This window comes from Hemiscyllium ocellatum, chromosome 23 (assembly GCF_020745735.1).
Source record: "Hemiscyllium ocellatum isolate sHemOce1 chromosome 23, sHemOce1.pat.X.cur, whole genome shotgun sequence".
NCBI lineage: Eukaryota > Metazoa > Chordata > Chondrichthyes > Orectolobiformes > Hemiscylliidae > Hemiscyllium > Hemiscyllium ocellatum.
In genome coordinates, this window is record NC_083423.1 from 24,928,066 (window position 1) to 24,954,117 (window position 26,052).

The 26,052-nt window shown below is 38.5% G+C and overlaps 1 protein-coding gene across 5 annotated transcripts in view; it reads left to right on the forward strand.

Moving 5' to 3' along the window:
* Positions 1–26,052, forward strand: part of LOC132826704 (SRSF protein kinase 2-like) — a 226,984-nt gene that overhangs the window by 115,863 nt on the left and 85,069 nt on the right. For all 5 annotated transcript variants that reach the window (XM_060842795.1, XM_060842790.1, XM_060842794.1 and 2 more), the window contains 2 exons: positions 688–796; positions 23,404–23,491. In XM_060842795.1, the coding sequence (XP_060698778.1) occupies positions 688–796; positions 23,404–23,491 (197 nt within the window). The remainder of the gene's footprint in view (positions 1–687; positions 797–23,403; positions 23,492–26,052) is intronic.

Below are 26,052 nucleotides of genomic sequence, written 5' to 3' on the forward strand. Positions count from 1 at the left end.
GGCATATCTACTTCTGTGGTAGTAATGTTAACAAGTCACGTATAAGAAACCTTTACTCTGTACTTTTCTTGGGCGTTATTGGTGTGCTGTATGAGGCAATTTATCTTTGAAAATCAAAAATAAGAGATATTGGATGTTTACGTTAGAAGAATTTTGAAGAGAAATCCAAGAGTGGTTCAGTTCCATCTTGTGCTTTCATTCAAAAAAAAATTGTCAAGGAGTTTGTTGAGGCAACTATTCATGTAAACTCCTCTTCTATGTGCGAATCATTTGACTTTTCATGTAAAATCACCAATTTATGGTAGCATGCTTGGTAAGATTTACTTTAAAACTACTGTTGTCTGGCATATGATGTGAAATTTAAAAAAAAAAGCAGAATGAGTAAATTATGTAATCCCCTCAAGTCTGCTGTACCAAGATTAAATATGATGTTGGCTAATCTACTGCCTGAGCTCCATTTTATCACTCACTTCCCATATATACTGTGTGTTTTTAATGAAAAGCATAGCAAATGAGTGTGCCTATTTGTTTTGTGAAACTATGCTGTTGTTTAAAGCAATAGATTTGTATGTCAAATTCTCTACCACAGTTAAAATTTTGGAATAATGCTATTTCTTCCCTAGGTCTTTTAAGAAAAGTAATTACATTGCCACTAAAGAATTATTCTTTTCCTTGCTTGTCTTTCAGGTGGTTACCATGCGGTGAAAATAGGGGACCTGTTTAATGCAAGATACCATGTAATTAGGAAACTCGGATGGGGACATTTTTCTACAGTGTGGCTGTGCTGGGACATTCAGTAGGTGTTTGAACATTCTTGGAAATAAACATTACTGATATTCAGAAATTTCATATGAGGTAGTTCTTTCTATGATCACAGTTAAAATGAACTTTTTCTCCCCCTTTTCAATGAAAGGTTTCCAATCATCCAATTTCTCAAACAGTTTCCTTACAGGCTGTACACACCATTATTGCTCTTACATATCACTATTTCCTCTACATTCCCGAATTGTACTTCTAAAAAATTAGGTCATTGGGTAAATTCTTATCACTGAAGTATGTGGTTGATTATATCAAGTCTCGGAACATATGAGCTGAAGTAGGTCATTCAGCCCCTTTTAACCTATTCAGCCATTCTACATCAAGTTTGATTGTCAACACGTCACCATTTTCCCATATTAAACCACTTATTCCTTGAGGTCATGATGTCTAGAAATTTATTGATATCTAGAAATTTCTCCATTTCTTCCTTGACCATCGCCCATGAGGTAGAGAATTGCAAAGATTAATTAGGTTCCGAGTGAGTGGATTTCTCTTTCTCTCTGTTCTAAATGTCTTACTTCATTGTCTAAAACTGTACCTCTTGGTTTCCAGCAATGGGGAGCATCCTTTCTGTACCTACCTGTATCAACAATGGTTTCATAGTCATTATTAGAGTCATTTCAGGTTTTCATTGAAATCAATTTTCGCCATCTGTCATGCCATTGCAAAGTCACTGAAAGCTGATGAAATAAACAGTTAGTCCAGTTTGCCTTTATTACAAAAGAATTTGAGTTCAATTTCAGTTGTACAAAACTCTGGTGAGACTGCACTTGTTCAGTTTCAGTGCCTTTACCTGAAGAAAGATACGATTTAAGAATTTTGTAAGTTTCGGTTAGTTCAACATTCATACTTCTAAACTCAAGAGAATACAGAACCAGTCTACTCAATATGCCACCAGCATGCTCTCCATGAAAGCTTTATCTTTCCTTGGGCCTACTTAGGACTCCAGACCCACGGCAAATGTAGTTGACTCTTAATTGCTTTCTGGACTGTTAGTGATAGACAAAACATACTGGCTTAGGTTTGCAACACTTACATCCCTTGAATGATTTTTTAAAAAAAATCTTTATTAATCCAAATTTACTTTGTCTAATTAGATCATTTATTCTCTAGATGTCCAGTTAACTATGATATCCTTTATAATAGATTCTACTATATCCCCACCATTGATCTCAGGTTAGCAGGACTGTTTTTCCCCATCCTCCTTTCTTAAGCAGTTGGGTTACGTTTGCATACATTGTTCCAGAATCTATTGAATCTTGAAAGATGATCTCCATTGCAACTTTGATCTCCATAGTAGCCCTTTTCATTGCTCTGGGATGTAGATCATTGGGTCTCAAGAATTTGTCAACTTTCCATCCCACTAATTTTTCCAAAAAAAGTCTAATTAGTATCTGGAATGAGTTGCCTGAGAAGATGGCGGAGGCAGATTCACACATAGCTTTCGAAACAGAATTTGAAAAGCAACTGAACAGGGAAAAAAAAAAGAACCTGGAGGGCTATAAGCAAAAGGTAGTGGAACTAGTGAAACTGCCCCTCAGAGAGTCAGTGCAGGCTCAACTGGTCAAATTACCTCCTTCATAATCCATCTCTAACTTTTTATGACAGCAAATCTTTTGGCATTTCCAAAAGTGCAACACTTGGTCCTTCAGTTGTTAAAAATCACACAACATCAGGTTATAGTCCAACAGGTTTATTTGGATGTACTAGCTTCCAGAGCACTGCTCCTTTGTCAGGTAGCTAGTGGGACAGGATCATAAGACACAGAATTTGTAGCACAAATCACAGTATCATACAACTGATATGATATATTGAACAAACCTAGTCTTTCATCTTTTAGAAGAGGTTGCAGGTTTCAGTTCATTAATATGTAAATCCCAGAACTACTTTCAAGTCACATTCAACTGGAACAACACATCCATCCTAGGACCAGCTAAACAGAGTCTTGCACAGGAATTCCTAGAGGCCTGGCATTCTAACCGGAGCTCCATCAATAAACACATCAATTTGGACCCCATCTACCATTCTCTGAGAAAAAGAACTGGAAATGATATCATCATCTTTAGAGACTAAGACACACACACACAGAAAGCAGGACATAACACCAGCACTTCACCGGAGGCTCACTGATGTTACCTAATATGGTGATGAAACATCTGAAAACAAACCTTCCAGCTCAGCAAGCAGACTTAACTTGAATATCAGCTTGTAGAATGTAAGTACCCATGAGGATGATCTCAACTGGGACCTGGGGTTCATGTCACACTACGTGTGACCCCATGACACTATGCTATACTCACATACACACACGCCCTTAAATACTCTCGCACTCATGCAGACCCTCTCTCATATACACGTTCCCTCTCAGGCATGCACACACACATCCCCACACTCTCACCCACGCGCACTCCCTCTCTCAGACTTATACTCCGTGACATTTACGCATCCACTCTACCACACATATACATGCACACTCACACGTGCACTCTCTCCCACTCACACACTCATTCACTGTCCCACACATGCACGCACGCACACACGCATGTCTGTGGGGTGAATTTATATTTGCAGATGTATTCTATTTTGTTCACAAAGCACGCAATCTACAGGCAGTCAATCCTCCTTTGGAAATAGAACCAGTTTGACTCAAGATTGGAATACAGACAGGCTCTATTCTCACAACTTTAATGCATTGCCTGAGCTGAGATTTCAGTTTTTTTTATATAAAACCCTGCCTGATGTCCCCTTCTCTCTTCCAACCTTCTCCCTACCCATAATGTCAGGTGTTCTTTGCAATAAGAATTACGTATTTCTATGATTGTCCTTTTAATGTGTTTTCGTTTATATTTTGACTCAAAAGAACTGTGATAATCGCGTTAATTTCAGCTTTTTCCCCTCATAATTGTAGTGCATTTATGGTGCATGTTAAGGTAGTATATGAAATATTTTAGCTCACAAAACACAGGACACATCTCTGCCCAACTTTGTTTGAAACTGCTGAATAATTTAATGACATTGGGTAAAGACTATGTTTCCATAAGAGAGCAGACTATTAATTCTTCATATCCCATGAGAAAAATTAGCAATTTAATACGGAAATTAATCACAAGGGACTCCCTGTGCTTTTTAATTCAGGCTTTTTTTCTTGTCTCTTATCTCTTAAATTTTGTAGTGTACACTAATTTAGCAATTGAGACAAGATTTAGGTTCACGTTTGACACAAAAAAATTCTTTAATCAAAGGCTATTAGCAAGCCTATGGAAATAAAAAGAAATTGTCTTCCTGCAACCCAGATTGTTATCCGCATTTATGACTGTCAAGCATGTGTTGGTTATACTTGCAAATTTTCAGATTTTAGTTTTCAAAATTTCAGATATTTGAATCTGTTTTACCAATTACTATGGTTCACAGAATAACAATTGGAAGCAAAGTATTGTAGAAGGAGAGGCAATGGCCTAGTTGTATTATCACTAGGCTGATAATCCAGAGACCCAGGTAATGTGCTGGGCTCATGGGTTCAAATCCCAACATGGCAGATCTTGGAATTAAGAGGCTAATAATGACCATGAAATAGTTATCAGTTGTTGGGAAGAACCCATCCAATTCACTAATGTCCTTTAGGGAAGAAAACTGCTATCCTCATCTGGTCTGGCCTACATGTGACTCCAGACTCTCAGCAATGTAGTTGACTCTTAAACTGCCCCCTGAAAAATTAGGGATGCGTTGTAAATGCTGGCTCAGCTAGCAATGCCCTCATCCTGTGAATGACTTTTTTAAGAAAAGGTTAATATGATTGTATGTGTGTTGACTCTTCTTGCATATATTAAATGTTATTTTGTTGAGTTTTGTTTTTCCAAGTGTTTAATATCTCTTTCTTTATGATTGACTCCAAACTAACTGGCCTATAGTAACCTACTTTTTGCCTACCTCTTTTATTTGAATAACAGTTTTACGTTAGCATGTGATAATCCACTGGTACCTTTCCAGACTCCAGGGAATTTGGGAATATCGTAATAAAAATACTATCTCTGCTGCTACATCCTTTAAAACCCCGGGGTAGGCCAGCAAGTCCCAGGGACATATCTAAGTAATCCATCGGTTTACTTAGTACCTTCTACCTAGTTATTGTAATTTCACCAAGATCCATTGCAGTTTTGGGAAAGAATTTATTATCTTTCACTGTGAAAACAGACACAAAACATTGGTTTAGTGCCTCTGCCATTTTTGAATTTCCCATTATTATATTGCCATTTTCATCCTTTAAAGAGCCAACATTTACTTCCAGTATTCTCTTCCTTTATACATACTTATAGAAGCTTTTGGTATCAGTGCTTACGTTTTCTGCTGATTTCCTTTCATAGTTCATCTTAGCTCTTTTGATTTTGTTTTAGGAGCCTTTGCTGGCATTTAAAGTTCTCCCAATCCTCCAGAGTGTAACTAATGTTATGTCAGAGGCTGAGGGGGTGACCTTCGAGAGGTTTATAAAATCATGAGGAGTATGGATAGGGTGAATAGCCAAGGTCTTTTTTTCCCAGGGTAGTGGAGTCTAAAACTAGAGGCATAGGTTTAAGGTGACAGGGAAAAGATTTAAAAGGGACCTGAGGGGCAACTTTTTCCATGCAGAGGGTGGTACGTGTATGGAACGAGTTGCCAGTGGTGGTGGTGGAAGTGGGTACAATGACTACATTTAAAATGCATCAGAATGGGTACATGAATAGGAAGGGTTTGGAGGGATATGGGCCAAATGCTGGCAGATGGTACTAGATCAATTTAGAACATCTGTGGTGCAAACAAGTTGGACTAAAGGGTCTGTTTCTGTGCTGTATAACTCTGTGACTCTGTGTTATCCTTGACTTCCTTCTTAAGTTATGGACAATATTTCACATATTTACAGTTCCTTTTTCTTTTGGGAATATACTCAAATTGAGAGGTATTTAGCACCTCCCTAAGCATTTGCCACTGTTCTTCAACTATCCCGCCCTTTAATATTTTTGCCCAGTCCACTAGGACCAACTACTCCCTCAGGCCTGTATATTTACCTTTGCCTAGCACTAAAACACTAATATATGATTCTGTCTTTACTCTTTCAATCTGAATTTAATTCCAGATGCAGTGTCACCAGTGCCCAGAAAATCTGAAGCATAACCTCCATACTTTGTATTCAGTTCCCAATTTAATATTTGAATTTCTTTCCTAACGCTAGTCTGACGCTAGCCTTTTGTGTTTTACATACTTGATCCCAAAGTCATTTTGCACTTCAAAGCTTTGCAATCTCTCACCATTTAGATAACATTTTAAAAAATTTTCCCAGTCATTCTCACACCTTCCCATATTACATTTTCCAGATTTTTGCCCCATTCATTTTGCCTATCTGTATCTTTTGTAGTCTCCTTATATCCTCTTCACAAGTTTTTTCCGATCTGTCTTCGTATCATCAGCAAATTTGGAAACCGTACCTCCTTTCCCTTCATCCAAATAATCTACATAAATTGTGAAGAGTTGAATTCCCAGCACTGATCCCTGTGGCACATCATTTGTTACATCTTGCTAAAACTGTAAAAGACTTGTCTGTCTGCTGTCTGCTTCCTATTAGCTAGCCAATCTTCTATTTATGCCAATCTGCTACCCGCTACACTTTGAGCTTTTATTTTACATTGTATCTTTTGATATGACACTTTATTGAGTATCTTCTGGAAATCTAAGCACGTTACTTCCTTAAACAACTCCATTAAATTGGTTAAACACATTTGTCTTTCACAAAACCAAATTGGTTTGCCTGATTACCTTAAACTTACCAAAATTCCCTGCTGTAAGTTTCATAATTGCTGCTAACAGTTTCCCTATGGCAAAAATTAACCTAACTGGCCTGTAATTTTTTGCTGTCTTGTTCTCTTTTCCCCCCCCCCTCTTCCCCTTTTGTGCTAAGGGGTTATATTTGCTATTTTCTAATGGGACTTCACCTCAAGGGAGTTCTGGAACAAAAATAAAGCAAATGCAACAACTATCTGATACTGCTCTTATGACCCTTCTGTGAAGCCCGACAAGATCTGAGCATTTGTCAGGCCTCCAGCCCCAACAATTCATTCCGTATGATATCTCTGGTGATTGTAATTTGCTGGGTTATTTTCTTCCTTCCATTTGATCAGTTGTAACTGTTGTTGGAATGTTTCTTGTATCCTCTGCAGTGAAAACTGAGCAAAATAGCTATTCAATTAATTCATCTGCTACTTTTTCATTTTGCTTTATCCGTTCTCCTCAATCACATCCAATAAGGCTAATGCACACCTCGTCAACTCTACTTTCTTGAATCTCTTGCTATCTGTTTTTATGTTTCTGCCTAGCTTTCTATCATCCTTTGATACATTCCTTCTTACAAGTTTTTCTAGTCATCCCTTGCTTTTTTTAATATTCTGTCCATCCTCTACCACCTTTCTTTGCACATTTATCAAAATTAAAGAAAAATTATATACTATCTTTAGCCTTTCTAGGTAACCATGGATGGAGCATCATCCCTTGAAGTTTTTCTCACTGACTGAAATTGTATCTATTCTCTGTATTCTGAAATAACCCATTAAATGTATTGATTAGACAATCCATCTTGACCACCTCCTGACCTCCCCACTATTATATATGCTGGTTTTAGCTAGTTTGATTTGCTCCAGGAGATATTGCAAAATGGCTGCTGGCACTGGATCCGGCAAAGGCTATTTGCCCTTGCAACATTCTGGCAGTGGAACTGAAGACTTAAGCTACTTTAGTCCAGTTACAACGTTGCTATTTTAATCAATAACCTGCTTACAGGCCCTCAACCAGTCTCACTGAGCTCCTGACCTAATTATAGTCTTGGTTCAAACATGCACAAAAACAACTGAATTCCTTTGGTGAAGTGAATGACTGTCTTTACATTACTGTGGCTTTTGACTAAGTATGGCATGAAGGAGCTCGAGCAAAATTAAAGTCATTGGGAAATCAGGAATACGCTCCTCTAATTGTTGTCCTAACTAGGAAGTTGTGGAGACCAGTCATATAATTCTGTAACATCACTAGGAGATCCTTAGGGTTGTGTTCGACACCCAATTCTCTTCAGTTGCTTCATCAATTCCCTTCCCTCCATCATTACGTCCGAAGTGGGGATGTTTACTCGGTACTATTTGCCACTCCTCAAATACTGAAGCTATCTGTATCGTTATGCAGCAAGACCTGAACATCTTCTGACTTTGAGCTGATAAAATGCAAGTATCATAAATAAATGCCAGGCAAAGGCCATCTCCAACAAGCGAAAATCTAACTATCTCCTTGGATTTATAATAGCATTAGCGTCATTGAACATCTCACTATCAGCATCTTGATGATTTTCATTGACTAGAAATTAAACTGGACCAGCAGTGTAAATACTGTGGCTGCACAAGCAGGTCAGAGGCTAGGGACTTACATACTTAATGGCAACGTCCTAGAGAGTGTTGCTGAACAAAGAGACCTTGGAGTGCAAGTTCATAGCTCCTTGAAAGTGGAGTTGCAGATAGATAGGATAGTGAAGAAGGCATTTGGTATGATTTCTTTTGTTGGTCAGACTATTGAGTACAGAAGTTGGGACATCATGTTGTGGCTGTACAGGACACTGGTTAGGCTACTGTTGGAATATTGCTTGCAGTTCTACTCTCCTTCCTATCGGAAAGATGTTGTGAAACTTGAAAGGGTTCAGAAAAGATTTACAAGGATGTTGCCAGGGTTGGAGGATTTGAGCTATAGGGAGAGGCTGAACAGGCTGGGCTGTTTCCCCTGGAGCCTCAGAGGCTGAGGGGTGATTTTATAGAGGTATACAAAATTATGAGGGGTATGGTTAGGATAAATAGACAAAGCCTTTTCCCTGGGGTCAGGGAGTCCAGAACTAGAAGGCATAGGTTTAGGGTGAGAGGGGAAAGATATAAAAGGGACCTAAGGGGCAATTTTTTTCTCGGAGGATGGTACGTGTATGGAATGAGCTGCCAGAGGAAGTGGTGGAGTCTGGTACAATTGCAAAATTTAAAAGGCATTTGGATGGGTGTATGAATAGGAAGGATTTAGGTTGATATGGCCCAGGCGTTGGCAGATAGGACTATATTGGGTTGAGATATCTGGTCGGCATGGGTGAGTTGGACTGAAGGGTCTGTTTCCATGCTGTACATCTCTATGACTCTATAATTCTGCTGTGAGTAATTCACCTCTGATCTTGAGATGCCTGCCCAGCATCCCCAAGCACAGTCGAGATTGTAATGGAATAATGTCCACTCACTTGGATGTATGCAGGTCCAACGACACTCGAGCTTAACACCATTGAGGACAAAGCCTTCTTGATTGCCACCGCATCTAACATTTTAAGCCCTTATTCCCTCCTCCAGTTGCGTAGTGGCCTTCTGCAAGATGCATTACAACAACTCTCAAAGGCTGCTTACGACCTTCCAAACCCACCTAGAAGAACAAAGACAGCAGTTACATGGGAACACTACTATCTATGACTTGGACCTTCTCTTCAGTTCTGAAGAAGGTTCATTGGACCCAAATCATTAACCATGATTTCTCTCCACAGATGCTGCCAGACCTGCTGAGATTTTTAGCCAATTCCATTTTTGTTTAGATCTTCAGCCAATTCCATTTTTGTTTAGATCTTCCCTGTCCCTGAGTCAAAAGCTTGCAACTCCCTCCCTGACAGTACTGAGAGTGCATCTAAACCACATGGACTATAACTGTTCATGGAGGTAGCTGACCACCATCTTGAGCTTATTACAGATGGGTGATAAATGCTGGACCATACAGTCTGTGGACAAGTAATAAAAAAAATTGGCAAATCTGACGTTTAATAAAGTTTGATAATCGCTAAAATTCTACCATTTATAGCAGTAGAGTTGATTAGTTAAATGTATGTTCACAAAAACGGTGTGTCAACCTTCAGTCCAACTTGAATATTCAAATTCCCCCATCTTTGAGTCTTGTTCACTTATGTATAAGTATATTTCCTATCACTGCTCACTCCATCTAGCTATGCTTCTTCATTATATTATATGGAATCAATCTGAACCATCTTTTCTACCAGTCTCTTCTTTTACTTGGGAGTTCCTGTTGGAAATACTGAACCCTCTTTGTAATGTATTTACATTTAATCTGCTGATTATCGATGATCTATCACTGATACTAAAAGTGTGCATCTGCCTTCAATGCCTTGCTCTCTAGCTTAGTTCCTTAATTTGTAAATTTAATTGGCTTCCAACTCCCCTGAAAAATGATGGCTTTATTTACCATTTTCTTTTCAAATGCAAAGCTCTTGCCTATACCCTTCCACAGTACCTATAAATAATAATACTGTTTTATTTGCTTACTGAACATACTCGCAGGATTTACAAGGTCTGTAATTCAGGTTCCAAGCAAAAATTTAGAAAACTACTTGCCAGGGGACCAAAGTGAGATTGAAAGGATAAGCTTACAAAGATTCTTGAGATTGAAGAACATTTGGAAAAACTTAGACAGAAAAACTATGATTGTGAAAGGTTGAGTAGATATTATTAGAATGGAGAGAGTGACAAAGGTACATTATACTTCAAGCTTAAAATGGAAGCTATAAAATGAGTTATAGGGCTAATTGATATTGTACAGATCAAATGGAGCAAGATCATGAAATCATTTGTCGCTGCTAATGTGAGTTTTGAAAATCATTGCATTAGAGATGAGAAATCAGTAATAGTAGCTAATGGATGAATAGGATTTAATTTGGGTTAGAATGCAGGTAGTGGAGTTTTGGATAAAGTGGAATTTGTGTAGGATGTAGCTAAAGAAGCTTCTGAGGACAACATTAAAGAATTCAAACATCGAGATGACACATCTGGTTGAGGACGTTTTGATTGACATTGTGAAATTTGAACCTCACCTCATGATTATTCAGGACATCCAATGAGAAGAGGAATAAAATTTGGGGGTAGCATATTGAGTTTTTGTTGTAAACTGACTTGAATGATTTGGGCTTGTAAATATTTAATTCTGGAAATTTTGATTCAGCCACAAATTAATGTTTCAGTGTTTATCTGGCAAAGGTGGCACAGAATTAAAAGATGAAGTTCTGTGGCTTGCAGAGGAAATTCCATGTTTGTGGATTATGTCTCCAGGTGACATTGATGAGGAAGTCCAGAAGATCAAGGTTGTAATCTTGGTTTGTGCAGAAGGGAGTCTTGCTGGAGAAGTTGCTGCAGAAAAGGTACCATCTTCAGAATATGAAAGGATCTATAGTAAGGACATACATTGCAGATGCATTTTGAAGGAAAGTACACTGAGGAATTGACAATATTAAAACTAGGAAAAATGAGGAGGGATGACATACAGGTACTATGGTTACAGCTGCAACAGATATTATTGCCTGACTTTAAATGTGACAGAAATGTTGTAGAGTCTGTGATTGTGAAATGCAGGGAATTGCAAGGGTGAGAATTTTATTTCAAAATTTTGCCACAAAAAATAAGTATGTAATAGGGATATAAATTAATGAAAGGAATTTGAAAAATGTCAAAATGACATTGAATTTGGTATCTTCACTTGTGTCATGAAATATTTTGTTTGCTTAAAATTACAAGTAGAAAAATAACTGTGTTACTAGCACCATAGCTATTGGCTTAAATTTAGAATCTGAAAGGGCACTGTCTTCAGTGATTCAGCTGGAACACATTGGCCATGTAAGAAAGAGCCTAGCTCATAGACTCTTCTTTAAGTTTTTTTTATTTAACCTTCCTTTTAGCCAACTTGTTCAGAGATGTTATTACAAACCTCTGGAGTAGAAGAGACTTTAACTCTGGCCTCCTGGTCCAAGGGTAAGGATACTACTACTGTACCATAAGAAGGCCCTATGGACTTCTCTTTTAAATTAGCCAATTTTGTGACTCATTGTTCACTGATTTGGCAGATGAGATGACATGATGTGCATCAGCTGAAAAGCAGTGGAGGATGATTGATCACCCCAGAAGCTTCAAGAAAATTGAGGAAAGAAAACACTGAAGTTGCAGTTATATCGAGCTATCATTGGATATTTTATGACCTGAGCTGACTAAATGTTGAGAGTGAGATGGAAGCTGAACTGGTGATTTTAAAGAATTGTGGCATAGATTTTGCAGTAATACATTTGAAACCTTAAAGATAGTGATGTAGATTCAAACCAATTTTCAATGTTTGAGATTCAGTTTGTTGAAATAGAGGCAACACTGCATGCACATTGGATCAAGGACGAATGATGAATTCTACAAAGGGAACCACCATTGGAGGAGACATGGAAGAGATTAGGGAGAATTTTGCAGCAGGAGTTGAGAATTCTGGTGCAGCTGTAAGTGGCAATGTGAAAGCAGAAAGAATTTGCAATTGAGTAAAAACAGGTCAATAATTTTGCAATAACGTGAAGTTGTAGATGATATCAATGTATAATATAGTAATGTTAGAAGTCTCAAACTTCAATATTTTGGATTAATTCAAGTTTGTGAGAGGCTGATCCCAGTTTGGAGTTTGTGAAGATTAGCATTGAGAAGTTGAATATGTTCGGGTGGATGACATTGAAATGTTGTTGAGGTAGAAGCTACTGACTGGATGTGGGGAAGGAAATTGAATCAAATGTCAAGCAGTATTCTATGGTTCTGCACCTCCTGATACAACTTGAAGTGTCACCCAAGGAAGTTGAGGTCAAAGTTATTTAAGCTGACAGAAACCGAAAAGAGCACTATGTTGACATTAGGCTAGAGAACATTTTGACTAAAGTTTTTTTTTAAGCTTGTTTAGATATTTGCTGATTACAGCAACTGCTTTTTGGACCAATGATGGGTGATGTCAACATGAATGTAAAAGCTGATTCCATGCTTCTAAATGGCATTGTGATGAGATAATGGTTAAGAGGAATAGAGAAAAAATTGAATTTATGACAACTGAGATATGAGCAGATAAGGCAATACTATTGAATTTAACAAGGGCTGCCTTAAGAAAATATGAATGGAACCAGCTAGGAGTAATGCCATGGAAATGAACTGAACAAGAGAGAAGTTGTAATGATTGGCAGTGTTGAGGAAGATGAGGACAGACAGAAGCAGAAGTACTTTTGCATATCTCTAAGGTTTTGTGATAGAAGGATTTCAGATAAGGAATTGTAAAAGAATTGGAAGTATAGTTGCAGAAAATTAGAAAAATAATTGATATTTTCAGTTAATTTGTGTTGCTTGATATCTTGGCATGCTTCGAGTCATGTGTGCATTTTGCGATTGTTACTTCAGTTCTTGCCAGATTTCTAAAATTGCTCTACTGTGAACTATTTGTGAGACCAACCAAGTGTCTATAGACAACCTGTTCCTTTCATAGCCAGTTGACAACATGATGACCATAACTCACTCATCAGGGAGTGATGCCTTTTAAAATGAATTTATTGAAATTTTGTATGTCCCCAAAAATGTAGGTAAACAGCCAGCAACTTGAAAATGTTCTGAAAATTTGATGTTTGGCAAAATAACAATTTCAATAAAGCATTGTTTGTTTATTTAAAAATATTGAGTGTACACTTGGTGAAGTAGAATGTGATTGTAGTATTGTGCATTGCTATGAAGAGTCCTCTAATTACCCTAAGGTGAACGGTGGCACTTGGCCCATTTCAAATAGTCACAATCTCAAAGAAGAATGAAAAGTGGACGAAAAACCAGGAAATAGGGCATGATGCTTGATTTTAAAAAGCAACTTGTTTGTGTTTTTAGTTCAGAATTTGAAGGAGAGGAATAGATAATTTTTTGCACCATGCTAAAACATAAATTTTACATTAATTTATTATATACGTGTCACAATATATTGAAATGCTGAGAGTCTTGAGGCTTTAATTTCAATTATGTTTTATGTTCTTATTGCACTTGTATTAGAAAGGCTTAGAAACCATATTTAGCTCCATTTTATTAACTGGACAGAGGGCGGAAGGAAGGATGGATAGGAGCTGTGGAAATTTGGGGGTGAGGGGCTATTAATGGTGAAGCAAATTCACTGTAGGAAGGATGTTTTATATTGGAATGAAAAGAGAGTTGTCTATTACAGCTCAATTGAGAGGGCTTGTGACTATTTTGGGTTGACACAATACTTCCTTGTGGGGTCAAGGGAGCACACTGGCTCCTCCCAACCCACAGGAAACGTTTTAGAAGGCCATCTGGCTCTCGAACCAGCACTCCCACCTCCCTTCTAAGGTGTACTAACCAACGTCTCTCGCATATTCCTGTCCCTTTTCACCTGCCATTTCTCACTCCCTCATGCGCTTTTATTTATAAGACTATAAGATATAGGAGTAGAAGTAGGTCATTCAGCCCATCAAGTCTGCTTGGCTTCAATAAGATCATGGATCTCAGTACCACTTTTACTGACTTTTCCCCATAATACTCGATTCCTCTTACTGATCGAAAATCTACCTCAGCCTTGAATATACTTAATGAAACGGCATTAACGTACCTCTGCGGTAAATAATTCCACAGATTCACTACTCTGAGAGAAGAATGAATGTTCCCTTATTTTGAGATTATGCCTTCTGGTCCTAGACACTGCCACCTTGGGAAACAACCTTTCTGTAACTACCCTGCCTAGTTCCCATAAGCTTATTATATATTTCTTGTATAAGGTCGCATCTCTTTCTTTTATATTCCAATGAGTTCAGGCCTAATCAACTCAACCTCCCCTGATAAGACAGTTCCTCCATAACTTGTATCACCAAAATGAACGTTCTGTGGACAGCCTCTCATGCCTGTATATCTTTCCTTAGATAAACGACCCAGAAATGTTCACAGTATTCCAGCTGTGTTCTGAAAAATCCCTTATATACTTCAACAGAACTTGTATACTTCAGTAAAAACAGAAAGTGCTGGAGAAATTCAACAGGCCTCTTAGCATCTGTAGAGAGAAAAGGAGTGTTCACATTTCGAGTCCAGTGACTGTTTGTCAGAATCTATTCACTGTTCCTCCCCCAGCTTATCTGTTTAGGAAGATGAAGCATTTCCTGCCCAGAAGACTTGTCAGTATCTAGTGCCTTTTGACATTTTTTTGATGTCATATGATGTTATCACCAAAGCTGGTGGAGTGAACTAAAGTTCTACTTCTAAACTGGTTGCAACATAAAAGACAAAAGGATGAGTTGTAGAAATTTCCAATGTGTGTTTCTTTGATGTTCTTGCTGATGTCGTTAGGTCACTAATTGCTCGTGATCATTTGATGTCTTGCATTCACAGCCTACTCAGGAATTAAAATGTTGAGATGCTCCTTCATTGACCCTTTCAGAAGCATACCTTGAACTCAATAAGATGTTTTCTTTTTTAGCAGGCTACCATCCAACTGAACCAAGTATCTCTCCAAATCAGTTACTGTTCGAAGCGGCCCAGCAAATATTCATAGCAGTGCAAGCTTCAGTCATGTGATTTGTATGAAGCCTTGTTTTAAAAAAAACAATATTGACAGTTAACAGTTTTTTTTAAAGAAACCATTCAAGGTATTTACACCAGACTTGGGGTAAATCCATTTTCTGCAATTCTTCAAAACATAATTCCTTTAAGCATTCTTCTTAAGAACTCCACCCTTGGAAAGAATGAAGCAACCTTTTAAGTGCTTTCCCTTGTACAATATGGACTGAACAAAAATAGTTTTAAAGTTAAGACAGATTCTCACACACATCCTTAATATTTTTAAATGCAACTTGTACAATTAACTTTGATACCGTACTATTTAACCATTCACCAATTATTCTTGATAAAGCATTAGTAATTACATTGCTGACATTGCAGGAAAAAACCAATTCCATCAAAATGGACTGGAGTTTTAAAAATTTTGCACTAAGGTTAGCACGTTATTATTGATCTATACTAATGTGTCTCTATGGTCATAATGTGAGCACTATTTTTAAAAAGTATGAAGAGGCACTACCAATCCCAGGGTTTCTTCTTTTCTACTGTAAATACCTTCAGCAGGTCTGTAGAGACCTATTGACTTACTTTTCAGCAAAATATCCCACTGTTTTCTCTATTCCTGACCCATCTTGTAATAGAACTGCACCCACTCCCAAATTATAAGCATCAATTATTGTTTTTAAGAACTTAGTGAAATTTGGTAGAGCCAACAGTAATTCATTGATCAAAATGACTTCCACCTTTTCAAAAGAAGCCTAGCACTCCTCTTTTCACGCTACTTTGGTATTCTTTTAGAAAAAAAATTGTCAGTGCAGTAAATATTGCCCTAAAATTTGGTACAATTCTGTGATAAAACCCAACATCCCTAAAAACCTCATTATTTCCCTTTATTTTCAGAGACAGAGAACTTCATTAATCCTTATCCTTCTGCAGTTCTTGGTAGCAGTTGTACCAAATGCCCTGGTACGTTGTTCATGCCTATGCAAATTCGCTTTTGCAAGGTTTATTGCTAACTTAACCAATTGAAGTTTACGAAACAAAAATTTCATATGTCTCAAGTGTTTCGCCCAAGTATTGCCATGACATCATTAAGGTAAACCACATAATTAAGAACAGTAGCTCCCACTTAATTCATCAGTCTCAGAAGAGTTGCAGGAACATTTCCTAGCCCAAATGACATTACTCAGCACCAGATAAGATCATCTGGTGTGACAAAGGCTGATATCTCTTTAGGCTGATATCTCTTTATCCCACGGTTTTAAAGGAATTTCCCAGTATCCTTTTAAAATGCATTTTTTGGTAAGACAGCTGGCAGTGCCAGCCCTATTATTATGGCCTTGCAAGTGAGGAAAATTGTGTGAGTCTGCTTTTATGACTGCATTGACCTTTCTATATTTGATGCAGATTGAGGTTGAGCCATTGGGCTTAAGTACTGACATTACTGCAACACTTCAAATGTTTGGACTGATTCAATTAGGCAATTTTCCAAAATGTTTTGGAGTTCTTCTTTCACCTGGTTCTGTTTCTCTGCATCTAGCAATTTAAAAGTTTCAATATGGATAATGTGCTCAGTTTTAGAAGAAAGTGAGGACTGCAGATGCTGGAGATCAGAGCTGAAAATGTGTTGCTGGAAAAGTGCAGCAGGTCAGGCAGCATCCAAGGAGCAGGAAGAATCGACGTTTCGGGCATGAACCCTTCTTCTTTTTCCACAGTTTTGTCAAGCACTGGGCAGAACTTTTGGAACATGGGGAACTTTTAGTTCTGCCCTCTGTCTCAACTGTACTTCTATGCAATAGATTGCACCACATTTTAAGTCTGGTCTGTATTTAACTAAAACCTGTGCTGAATATTGTCTTCAGCTGTTATTAGTTGTTGTTGGTGTAATATATTTTCAACGACCAAAAGCGATTATAAGGAGAGGCTGGCTAGGCTAGGACTTTCTTCACTGGAGTATAGGAGGTTGAGGATTGACTTATAAAGGTTTATAAAATCATAACAGGCATAGATAAGGTAAATAGCAAAGGTTTTTTCTCTGTGGCAGGGGAGTTCAAAACTAGAGGGCATAATTTTAAGGTGTGAGGGAAAAGATTTAAAAGGGACCTCATCGTTTTTCATGCAGAGGGTGCTTTCTATGTAGAATGAACTGTCAGAGGAAGTGCTAGACGTAGGAACAGTTGCAACATTTAAAATACATATGGATAGGTACATGAATCGGAAAGATTTGGAGGGATATGGGCCAACTGCAAGCAAGTGAGCTTAGTTTAATTTGGGAAACTTGATCAGCATGAACACGTTGGACCAAAGGTTCTGTTTCTGTGCTGTATGATTCTGACAGTATAAAATCTCACCTGATTAGATAAAAACCATTTTGGAGGGACCTCTTGTACTCACTCTCTTGCTCTCTCTCTCAAAGTGGAGGCTGTCCCACACCCCACTAACCAAAAGAATAGCAGAGCATAATGGCTGCAGAATGCTTAGATAAATGATTAATGACACTCACAACAAACTCTGTAAATATAACTGGGAAATTTTACACCAAAATTATTTACTCACTAATGCAACAGACCATGAATGGACAGACACAATACAACAAGCCATAGTTATTAGACAGCGACAAACACAGAAAATGAAAAAACTAGACAAACTTACACAAAGTAACAACACTGACAACACAGAAGCATGGATAAACTCATCTGACTGACCCTTAATAGACACTGAAAAATCTGTCTTAGTAAGAGGATTAAATTACAACTGCCAGTATGCGGACAAGAAAGATTTCTTAACAGCATTAGGAACAACACTATAAGACAACCAACGCACAGAAAAAAACCCAGCAAACCATCAGACAGGTAGTCGCACATTAAGCAGAAAAAAGGAAGGAAACCCACTCAACACACCAGAAAGGAAAGCACTGGAAAGACTAAAACAAGATAAAAACATTGTTATCCTACCTGCAGACAAAGGACGCTTGACAGTCATTCTAAATTGAAGACACTTCGTTGAAAAAGCAAATGCAGTACTTACAGATACCAACACTTACCAACAAGTGGCAATAGACCTGACCCTATAACTAGAGAACAGAATCACAGCTCTACTCAAAAAAAAACTTCAGAAATCTGGAGAAATGAATAAGGCCAACTTCCAGTAAATGAAACCAGATGGATCCAATACACCACACTTCTACGGATTACTCAAAATTCACAAACCAGGAGCCCCCCATAGACCTATAGTCTCACCACCTGGAACACCAACTTACAGATTGGCCAAGGAGCTATACCAAAGACTAAAACACTTAGTAGAAGACTCCACTCCACCCAAGAATTCCTGAAGACCATCAAAGACATTAAGATAGAAGAGGATGAAGTAATGGTCTCCTTTTGATGTAAAGCCCTGTTAACATCAATCCACATTAACCTGACCAAGGAAACATTGACTACACTATTAGAAGACCCAAAGCCACATACACCAAACACCACTAACTTCTTCAGCAAGGACAGTATCGTCAAGCTAGCGGACCTATGCCTTACCACACGCTTCACCTTCAACAACAAAACCTCTACAGACAAACCAATGGAACACCCATGGAATCTCCGATATTAGGGTTCTTAGCAGAGGCAGTAATGCAGGTACTCTAACAAACAGCTCTGCCAACCATCCAATCCAAAGTTTGGGTCTGCTACGTGGATGACACCTTTGTCATCACTAAATGAAATAAATTAGAGGAAACTTTAACGACTATCAATAATACCCTTACTGGCATAAAATTCACTAAAGAGGAGGAAAATAACCACAAACTGCCATTCCTAGACATTGCAGTAGAGCGAACAGCCAATGGGGAACTTCAAACCAGCGTCTACAGGAAAGCAACACATACAGGCCAAATATTGAACTATAGAAGCAATCATCCCAACATCCACAAATGAAGCTGCATCAGAACATTATTCCAACGAGCCAACACACTACAGCACAGAGAAACTACACAGAGCAGAGGAAAATCACCTATAGCATGTATTCAAAAAGAATGGGTACCCAATGAACACAGTCTGCCGATTTCTCAGCAACAAACACAAACAAGCAGACTAAATGCATCCAGGAAAACAACACATGGACCAAATATTGAACTACAAAAGCAGTCATCCCAAAGCTGTGTTCAACGAGCCAACACACACTGCAGCACAGAGGAACTATGCAAAACAGAGGAAAATCATCTATACCATGCATTCAAAAAGAACGGTTACCCAATGAACACAGTCTGCCGATTTCTCAAAAAAGCAGACAAAACACGTCCAGAAACTGTAGGCACTGTCCCCTATATCAAAGACATCTCGGAAATGACCACCAGACTACTCAGACCCCTTGGCACCATAGTAGCCTGCAAACCCACCAACACACTAAAACAGCAGCTAATGAACTATACAGACAACAAACAAAACTAATGTCATTTACAAAATACTTTGCAAGATCTGTAACAAACACTACATTGGACAAGCAGGCAGAAAACTAGCCACCAGGATACATGAACATCAACTAGCCACAAAACGACATGACCCTCTCTCACTAGTAAGTAACCTTTCGTACAGATAAGGAAGGACACAACTTAGACTGCGACAAAACATCCATCCTAGGACAAGCCAAACAGTGACACACACGAGAATTCCTAAAAGCATAGCATTCCAACCAGAACTCTATCAACAAACACATTGACTTGGATCCCATTTACCACCCCCTGAGGAAAAGAACAGGAAATGGCATCACCAACCCAAAGAAATCCAAACATATAAAGCAGGAATTATCAGCAGTGCTTTGCCCGGAGGCACACTGAAGATGTTACCTAGTAGGGTGACAAAACGTCTGGAAATGAACCTTCCAGCTCAGTGAGCAAACCTACATCCAGCTGTTCTTCTCCCACCTACCCCTCACTAACTTTCGGCTTTCTAGCAAGCTCTTTTCTCTTTTCCACTCACCCACATTACTAATACCTTTTCCTTATACTCACCACCTCTCCTCTCTATGACCTCTCTCTTGTCTCCTCTACCAGCTCTTTTCTCTTCCATTTTTATATGCACCTTCTCTTTTCTGTTCTTCCTCTCATACCCCCATTTCTTCTCTCATGCCCCCCACCTTCTATCACTATTCTTCTCTTCACCCACCTGTCTGTCTTGTTTTTCCCTCTGCTCCTTCTCTGTTGCTGTGGTCAGCAGCCTGCCAACCACTACCACATTTTGTATTGTCCCCTGAGGTAGTAGTTGAAACAGCAGAGCCTCTATGGAAACTGTGGCTCACCTCTAGCAGTAAAAAGTGAGGTCTGCAGATACTGGAGATCAGAGCTGAAAATGTGTTGCTGGTTAAAGCGCAGCAGGTCAGGCAGCATCCAAGGAACAGGAAATTCGATGGATTCCTGATGAAGGGCTTGTGCCCGAAACGTCGAATTTCCTGTTCCTTGGATGCTGCCTGACCTGCTGCGCTTTAACCAGCAACACATTTTCAGCCCACCTCTAGCAGGTCAATGACCTTCATTCTAATCTGGAGAGGAACCACCAGCACTGCCACATTACTCTACCAGCTGTGAGCTACAGTCCAACACAGGGACTCTTCTGCAATGGCCTGCTCCAGCGAGAGACCAGGCTTGTGCATCGGCGTTAGCAGGTGGCCTGGAGCCCAGTGAGTAAGACCAGGACTCCCATCCTGATACAGATTATAATGCAGGAGTTCCTGGCTTCACTCTCAGTTGGTCAACCACAGAAGATTATTTAGGTTCAATGTTACACTTTTTTATGTTAATGTCAATTTTATTTTAGCAGTTGCTTAATTATCAAAGTAGAAAGAAAGCATTAAAAGTATTGAATTCAATTTAGATGGTACAACTTTTGTTTTGCTAAGGGAGATCCTAAGAACTCAACTCTTATAATATAATGTCTTTAGGAATCAATATGGGAATCAGAAATTCCACCTTGACTTTAGTGACATTTTCTTCACCAATTTCTTTGACTACCCTATGTGGAACACTAAACCGTGCATTCAGTGGTTCACTTGTAAGGGTGAAATGTTTCAGATTTGACATGTTTGTCATGCTACTGTTTCATGGTTTGTTATCAAGTTCTAAAGTGTTCTTGAGCAGTTTTGCAAGCTCCTGTGCCTACTCAAAGAAAGCAGATACATTGTCGAGCATTGATGACTTTTCATTCAGTCCTAAAGATGTTTCTTTGGCTATTTTCAGAGGTCTTCTTATTTCATGGCCATGAAATAATTCAAAATGACTAAAATAAATAATTGGTGGCTTCTGTTGTAGCAAATGAAAGAAATTCAAGTCTTTTATTTCATTCATGACAACATTCATGACAGTCTGCCTTGATCATTGTTTTGAGGTTGTAATAGTCCCTTTCTAAAATTCCTTGTCTCTGAGAAGGTATGTTGAAAACTTAACTGTGTTGTAACCAGATTACTCAGCAACTCTTGAAATGTGTTAGGTGTGAAATTAGAACATTGATTTGACTGGATCTGTTGAGTAATTCATATTGAATGAAGAACTGAGTTAACTTCTCTGCCACTAACTTAGGCTGGTGCCTCTCAACTAAATAGCTTTATCCATAATAGTAAGGATGTACTGGTGTCCTGCTTTTGTTTTCCGTAAAGGTCCCCACAATTCACGAAGGAACAATTAAATTGCTCTTCAACCTCTGGTATTGGAATTAGAGGTGTTGATTTGTTTGCATATTGTAGCTTACTCACAAATTGGCACACATGTTTTATGAGACCATACCACACCCATGTAAAGACCTGGCCTGTAAAAAATGTTGACTTTTACATGGTTGGGTTTTTTGGATTCTGACATATCCTGCCATAGGATTTTCTCGAGCTATCTTTAACATTTCTTGACATTATTTCTCCACTACTTGGTGAGCTACCATTCACTGTTCTTATTTTGCAGGTTTGTGAGGAGGTGTCCAGTTACTCTTCAGGATCTAATTTGTTTGGACAGTGACAATCCAGCTTCAACTTTGATTTGAATCCATTAAGCAACTTTACTCAATTTTGCATTACTTGCTGAACCTTGATCAGAGAAGGCTTATTGAATGCTTGCTTCAGATTACTCCATTCCAACGAAAGTTTCAGATCACCAAATTACTGTCTGTGATGCCAGTTCAAACTCCAGTGATGGAGTTTATTTAATTATTGCTCAGGTTACTGTAAAGAAAGAAAAATTCATGAAAACTTTTCCTATAACTGCTCTGCATCCTTGATTTCAGTTAGACTTTCCATTACTCCTGTAGAATCCGTAACCTCTGCTCCTGCCAAATCTGTGTGTAGGAGTAAGTCAACTCTGGCAAACAATGGACGATCCTGACAGTTACCATTCCAACCACTCAGTCATCTTCTGGGTGCACCTGATGAAATTGTACTGGTTATACAGTCCTTGCTAATGTCATTTGCTGAAATGTTGGCATTAGCATGTCTAAGTTGGAAAAATTGGAAGTTTTTTCCCCCAGCAAAAAAATTTGAGTGGCTCTTGTGCATTCAGGTATGACTGCAGCTTTACTTGGTCAGGTCACTGCCCTGAGAAATGAACCAGTGAAAGCTGTCACTGATTTTGTTGAGTTGAAACTGGTGCAGTATCTATACGTGTTCTTTCTGTCTCCAAAGAGCGGATCCTGATGTGTTAACATCTGCAGCTTCCAGGATATATGAGTGCTGTACACTGCGAGCCCAAATGACAATCCAAAATTAGTTGTCAGCCTAATTCTTCGTTCACCTCAGGGTAAGATATTATTGTGCAGTTGGACAGCATTTGCCGAATAATCCTGAATGTATATGCATTGCACCTGGTTGAACTCCACAAAATAGATGACCATTAGTTGCGGGTTAATTTTTGGGCAATGCTTTGATTTGTAGAGTCAAAATGTACGGTTTAAAATTTAAACAAAACTTGTCAATTATTGAGTACATTCTCCACGGCAACACCTTCAACAATCAGAGTACGTTTGCTAACAAATCAACACTTTCCTGTCGCATAGTATAAAAGTTACTTTTCCCCTTGAATTGGGATTCTTGCAAATTACCCTAATGAGTTCCTCAGCAAAACTCAATTTTTTCCTTTTAAATGACATTACTTTTTTGTGCACTCTGTTTGATTGGTCTTTTTAAAAATTTTTCATTTTTTTGTTTTTTTTTAAAGAGGGAAGAGGTTTGTTGCCATGAAAGTGGTAAAGAGCGCTCAGCACTACACAGAAACCGCTCTGGATGAAATTAAGTTACTGAAGTGTGTAAGTATAATTTCAATAAATGATCATTTGTATTTGATCAAAATTGTGTTATGACCTGGGTGGGTGCTTCACAAATTAATGTTTATGGTTTTCTTGGGTTGACAAATATGGTGATACATATTCCTAGAAGTTTCTTCATATGACTTCCTACCATTTGTTATCAGCTCATCATTTTCACAGTTGTGCCACCTTTCCTTGTAATTGGAAGGGAGATGGATTTCTCAGAACCTGATTTAGTGATGCTTGATCATCAAACAACCTTTTTCTCCCTGTCATCAATAGTTTTGTATCTAATAAACAAAGACGTTCAAGAAAACAACAAACAATTATTTGGATTTTCTTATGACTTATTTTTCTTGCTGCTTGCAATTCTGGAGATCAGTCTTTAATTCCAAGGAATTTTAGACAATCTTGGAAGATTGACAATCCTAAAGTTTTCCCATATCAATTGTGATTTTGAATTAGAATGAAGGTTGATGAGGTCTTTAACCTGGAGCATGTTTTAAAAATGTAGTAGAACTCCTGCAACATTGCTTGTAGTATTCTGTGATCTGGATTGTAGTTTCTGTTTGATGCTGGCTGATGCACTAACAATAGTAGCAAATTTACAGACTGTCAAGGTAATAATATTGCACACTTCATCTTGAAATATATCACGCATATGTTATTTGAATTTAATTAAGTTTTCTACTCTTGGTACCAAGTGTGCAGGACTGTTGCTCTCCAGTCTTTTATTTGATAGACAAGCTTGCTCTTTTTCACTCCAGACTGATGGCCTGAGCATGGCAAAGGTTACATTTACTTTGTCAATCAGTGCACATGTTCTGTTGTCAATATAAACTCTGAAACAGATTACCCACTGCTGCCAGGTTCTGGTAATTAATTTAAGTCTAAGACTCAAAATTGGGCTTTCTGCAGGTTGGTATATTACTTCTGTTTCCTTTGTGCAAATCATAAGAAAAAATTTATTGGAGAATAATTCCAAGCTATATTGCATGTTCAGTCAGCCCTGACCTCCAGCAGCTAGTTCATCTATACGGACAAACAGGAAATCACAAATAGGTCTGGAAATCACAAAATCTCTGCCTGGAATTGTCTTGGATTGCCAGAATCGCCATCAAGCACAGCATTAGATAAAATGACATGAACCCGACTTTGTACCAGTGTCAAGCTGAAAAGCTCAACCCATTCATTTGTGCTGAAAATCAGAAGGCAGGGCAAAATAAGAGGTACTTGCCAAAGTTGGCATACCAAGCATGCGTATGATATTTAGATGATCACAGTTGAGTTGGCTGGTCATGTAGCCACAATTCCTAATAATTATTTACCAAAGCTGTCTAATGTGGAGAGATTGAGCTTGAGCACACTTGTTTGGTAGTCAAAGGATGTGCTATAAAAGCACTCCTAGTGCTTCACTTAGGAGTTTTGATGTCAACTTTTAATCCTGAGACAGGCTTCCCTGGGATTGCTGTAGTTGGTACAATCAAAACTCTGAGGTGGTCAATCCTATGAATCCTGCCATTCATGCAGCAGGTAGATTAGCATGGATGAAGTCAAAGTGGTTCTTTTCCTCTTCTTGGTTCTGTCTTCATCTGCTAAAAGCCCAGTCTAGCAGCTACAATGGACTCAGAGTATTCCAGCACAGAAAGAGGCTCACAGCCATTGTATTCATGCTAGTCATAAATCACCTACCTACTTGAATCACATTTTCTCCACTTGGCCCACTGCATTGTATGCTATTACTTTTCAATTATATTTTGAAGTTCTACTGAAACTTTGTGATGGTTTCCATCATTCTCTGCCATTCTTTCTTGCAGTGAGTTCCAGACACACGACTCTCTGGGTGAAAATGATTTTCCTCTAAACCTCTTGCAACTTCACCTTTGCCCTCATAATTTTGTAGAATTCAACAGGCCTGAACGCAGCCTCCTTTCTTCAAAGGAGAATAATCCAATCTATCAAGTTTCTCTTCAAAGCTAAAACATTCCATCCATGGAAACATTTCTTGTGAATGTCCTCTGTGTACTGTCTCTTGTGCAATCCAATCCAGCCTATAGTATGGCGGCCAGAGCTACATAGGCAATACTCCAGCTGTAACTTAATTGATGTCCTATACGACTCTATTGCATTGGTGACAGTCCAATAATCAATATTCAAACAAATGTTTGAGACTCACTTGGAACATAGAACATTACAGTGCAGCACAGGCCAGTTGGCCCTCAATGTTGCGCCGACCTGTGAAACCAATCTGAAACCCATCTAATCTACACTATTCTATTCTTATCCATATGCCTATCCAATGATCATTTAAATACTCATAAGGTTGGCACGTCTACTATTATGTAAAAAGTGAGGTCTGCAGATGCTGGAGATCAGAGCTGAAAATGTGTTGCTGGTTAAAGCACAGCAGGTTAGGCAGCATCCAAGGAACAGGAAATTCAACGTTTCGGGCCAGAGCCCTTCATCAGGAAGGGCTCTGGCCCGAAACGTTGAATTTCCTATTCCTTGGATGCTGCCTAACCTGCTGTGCTTTAACCAGCAACACATTTTTACGTCTACTA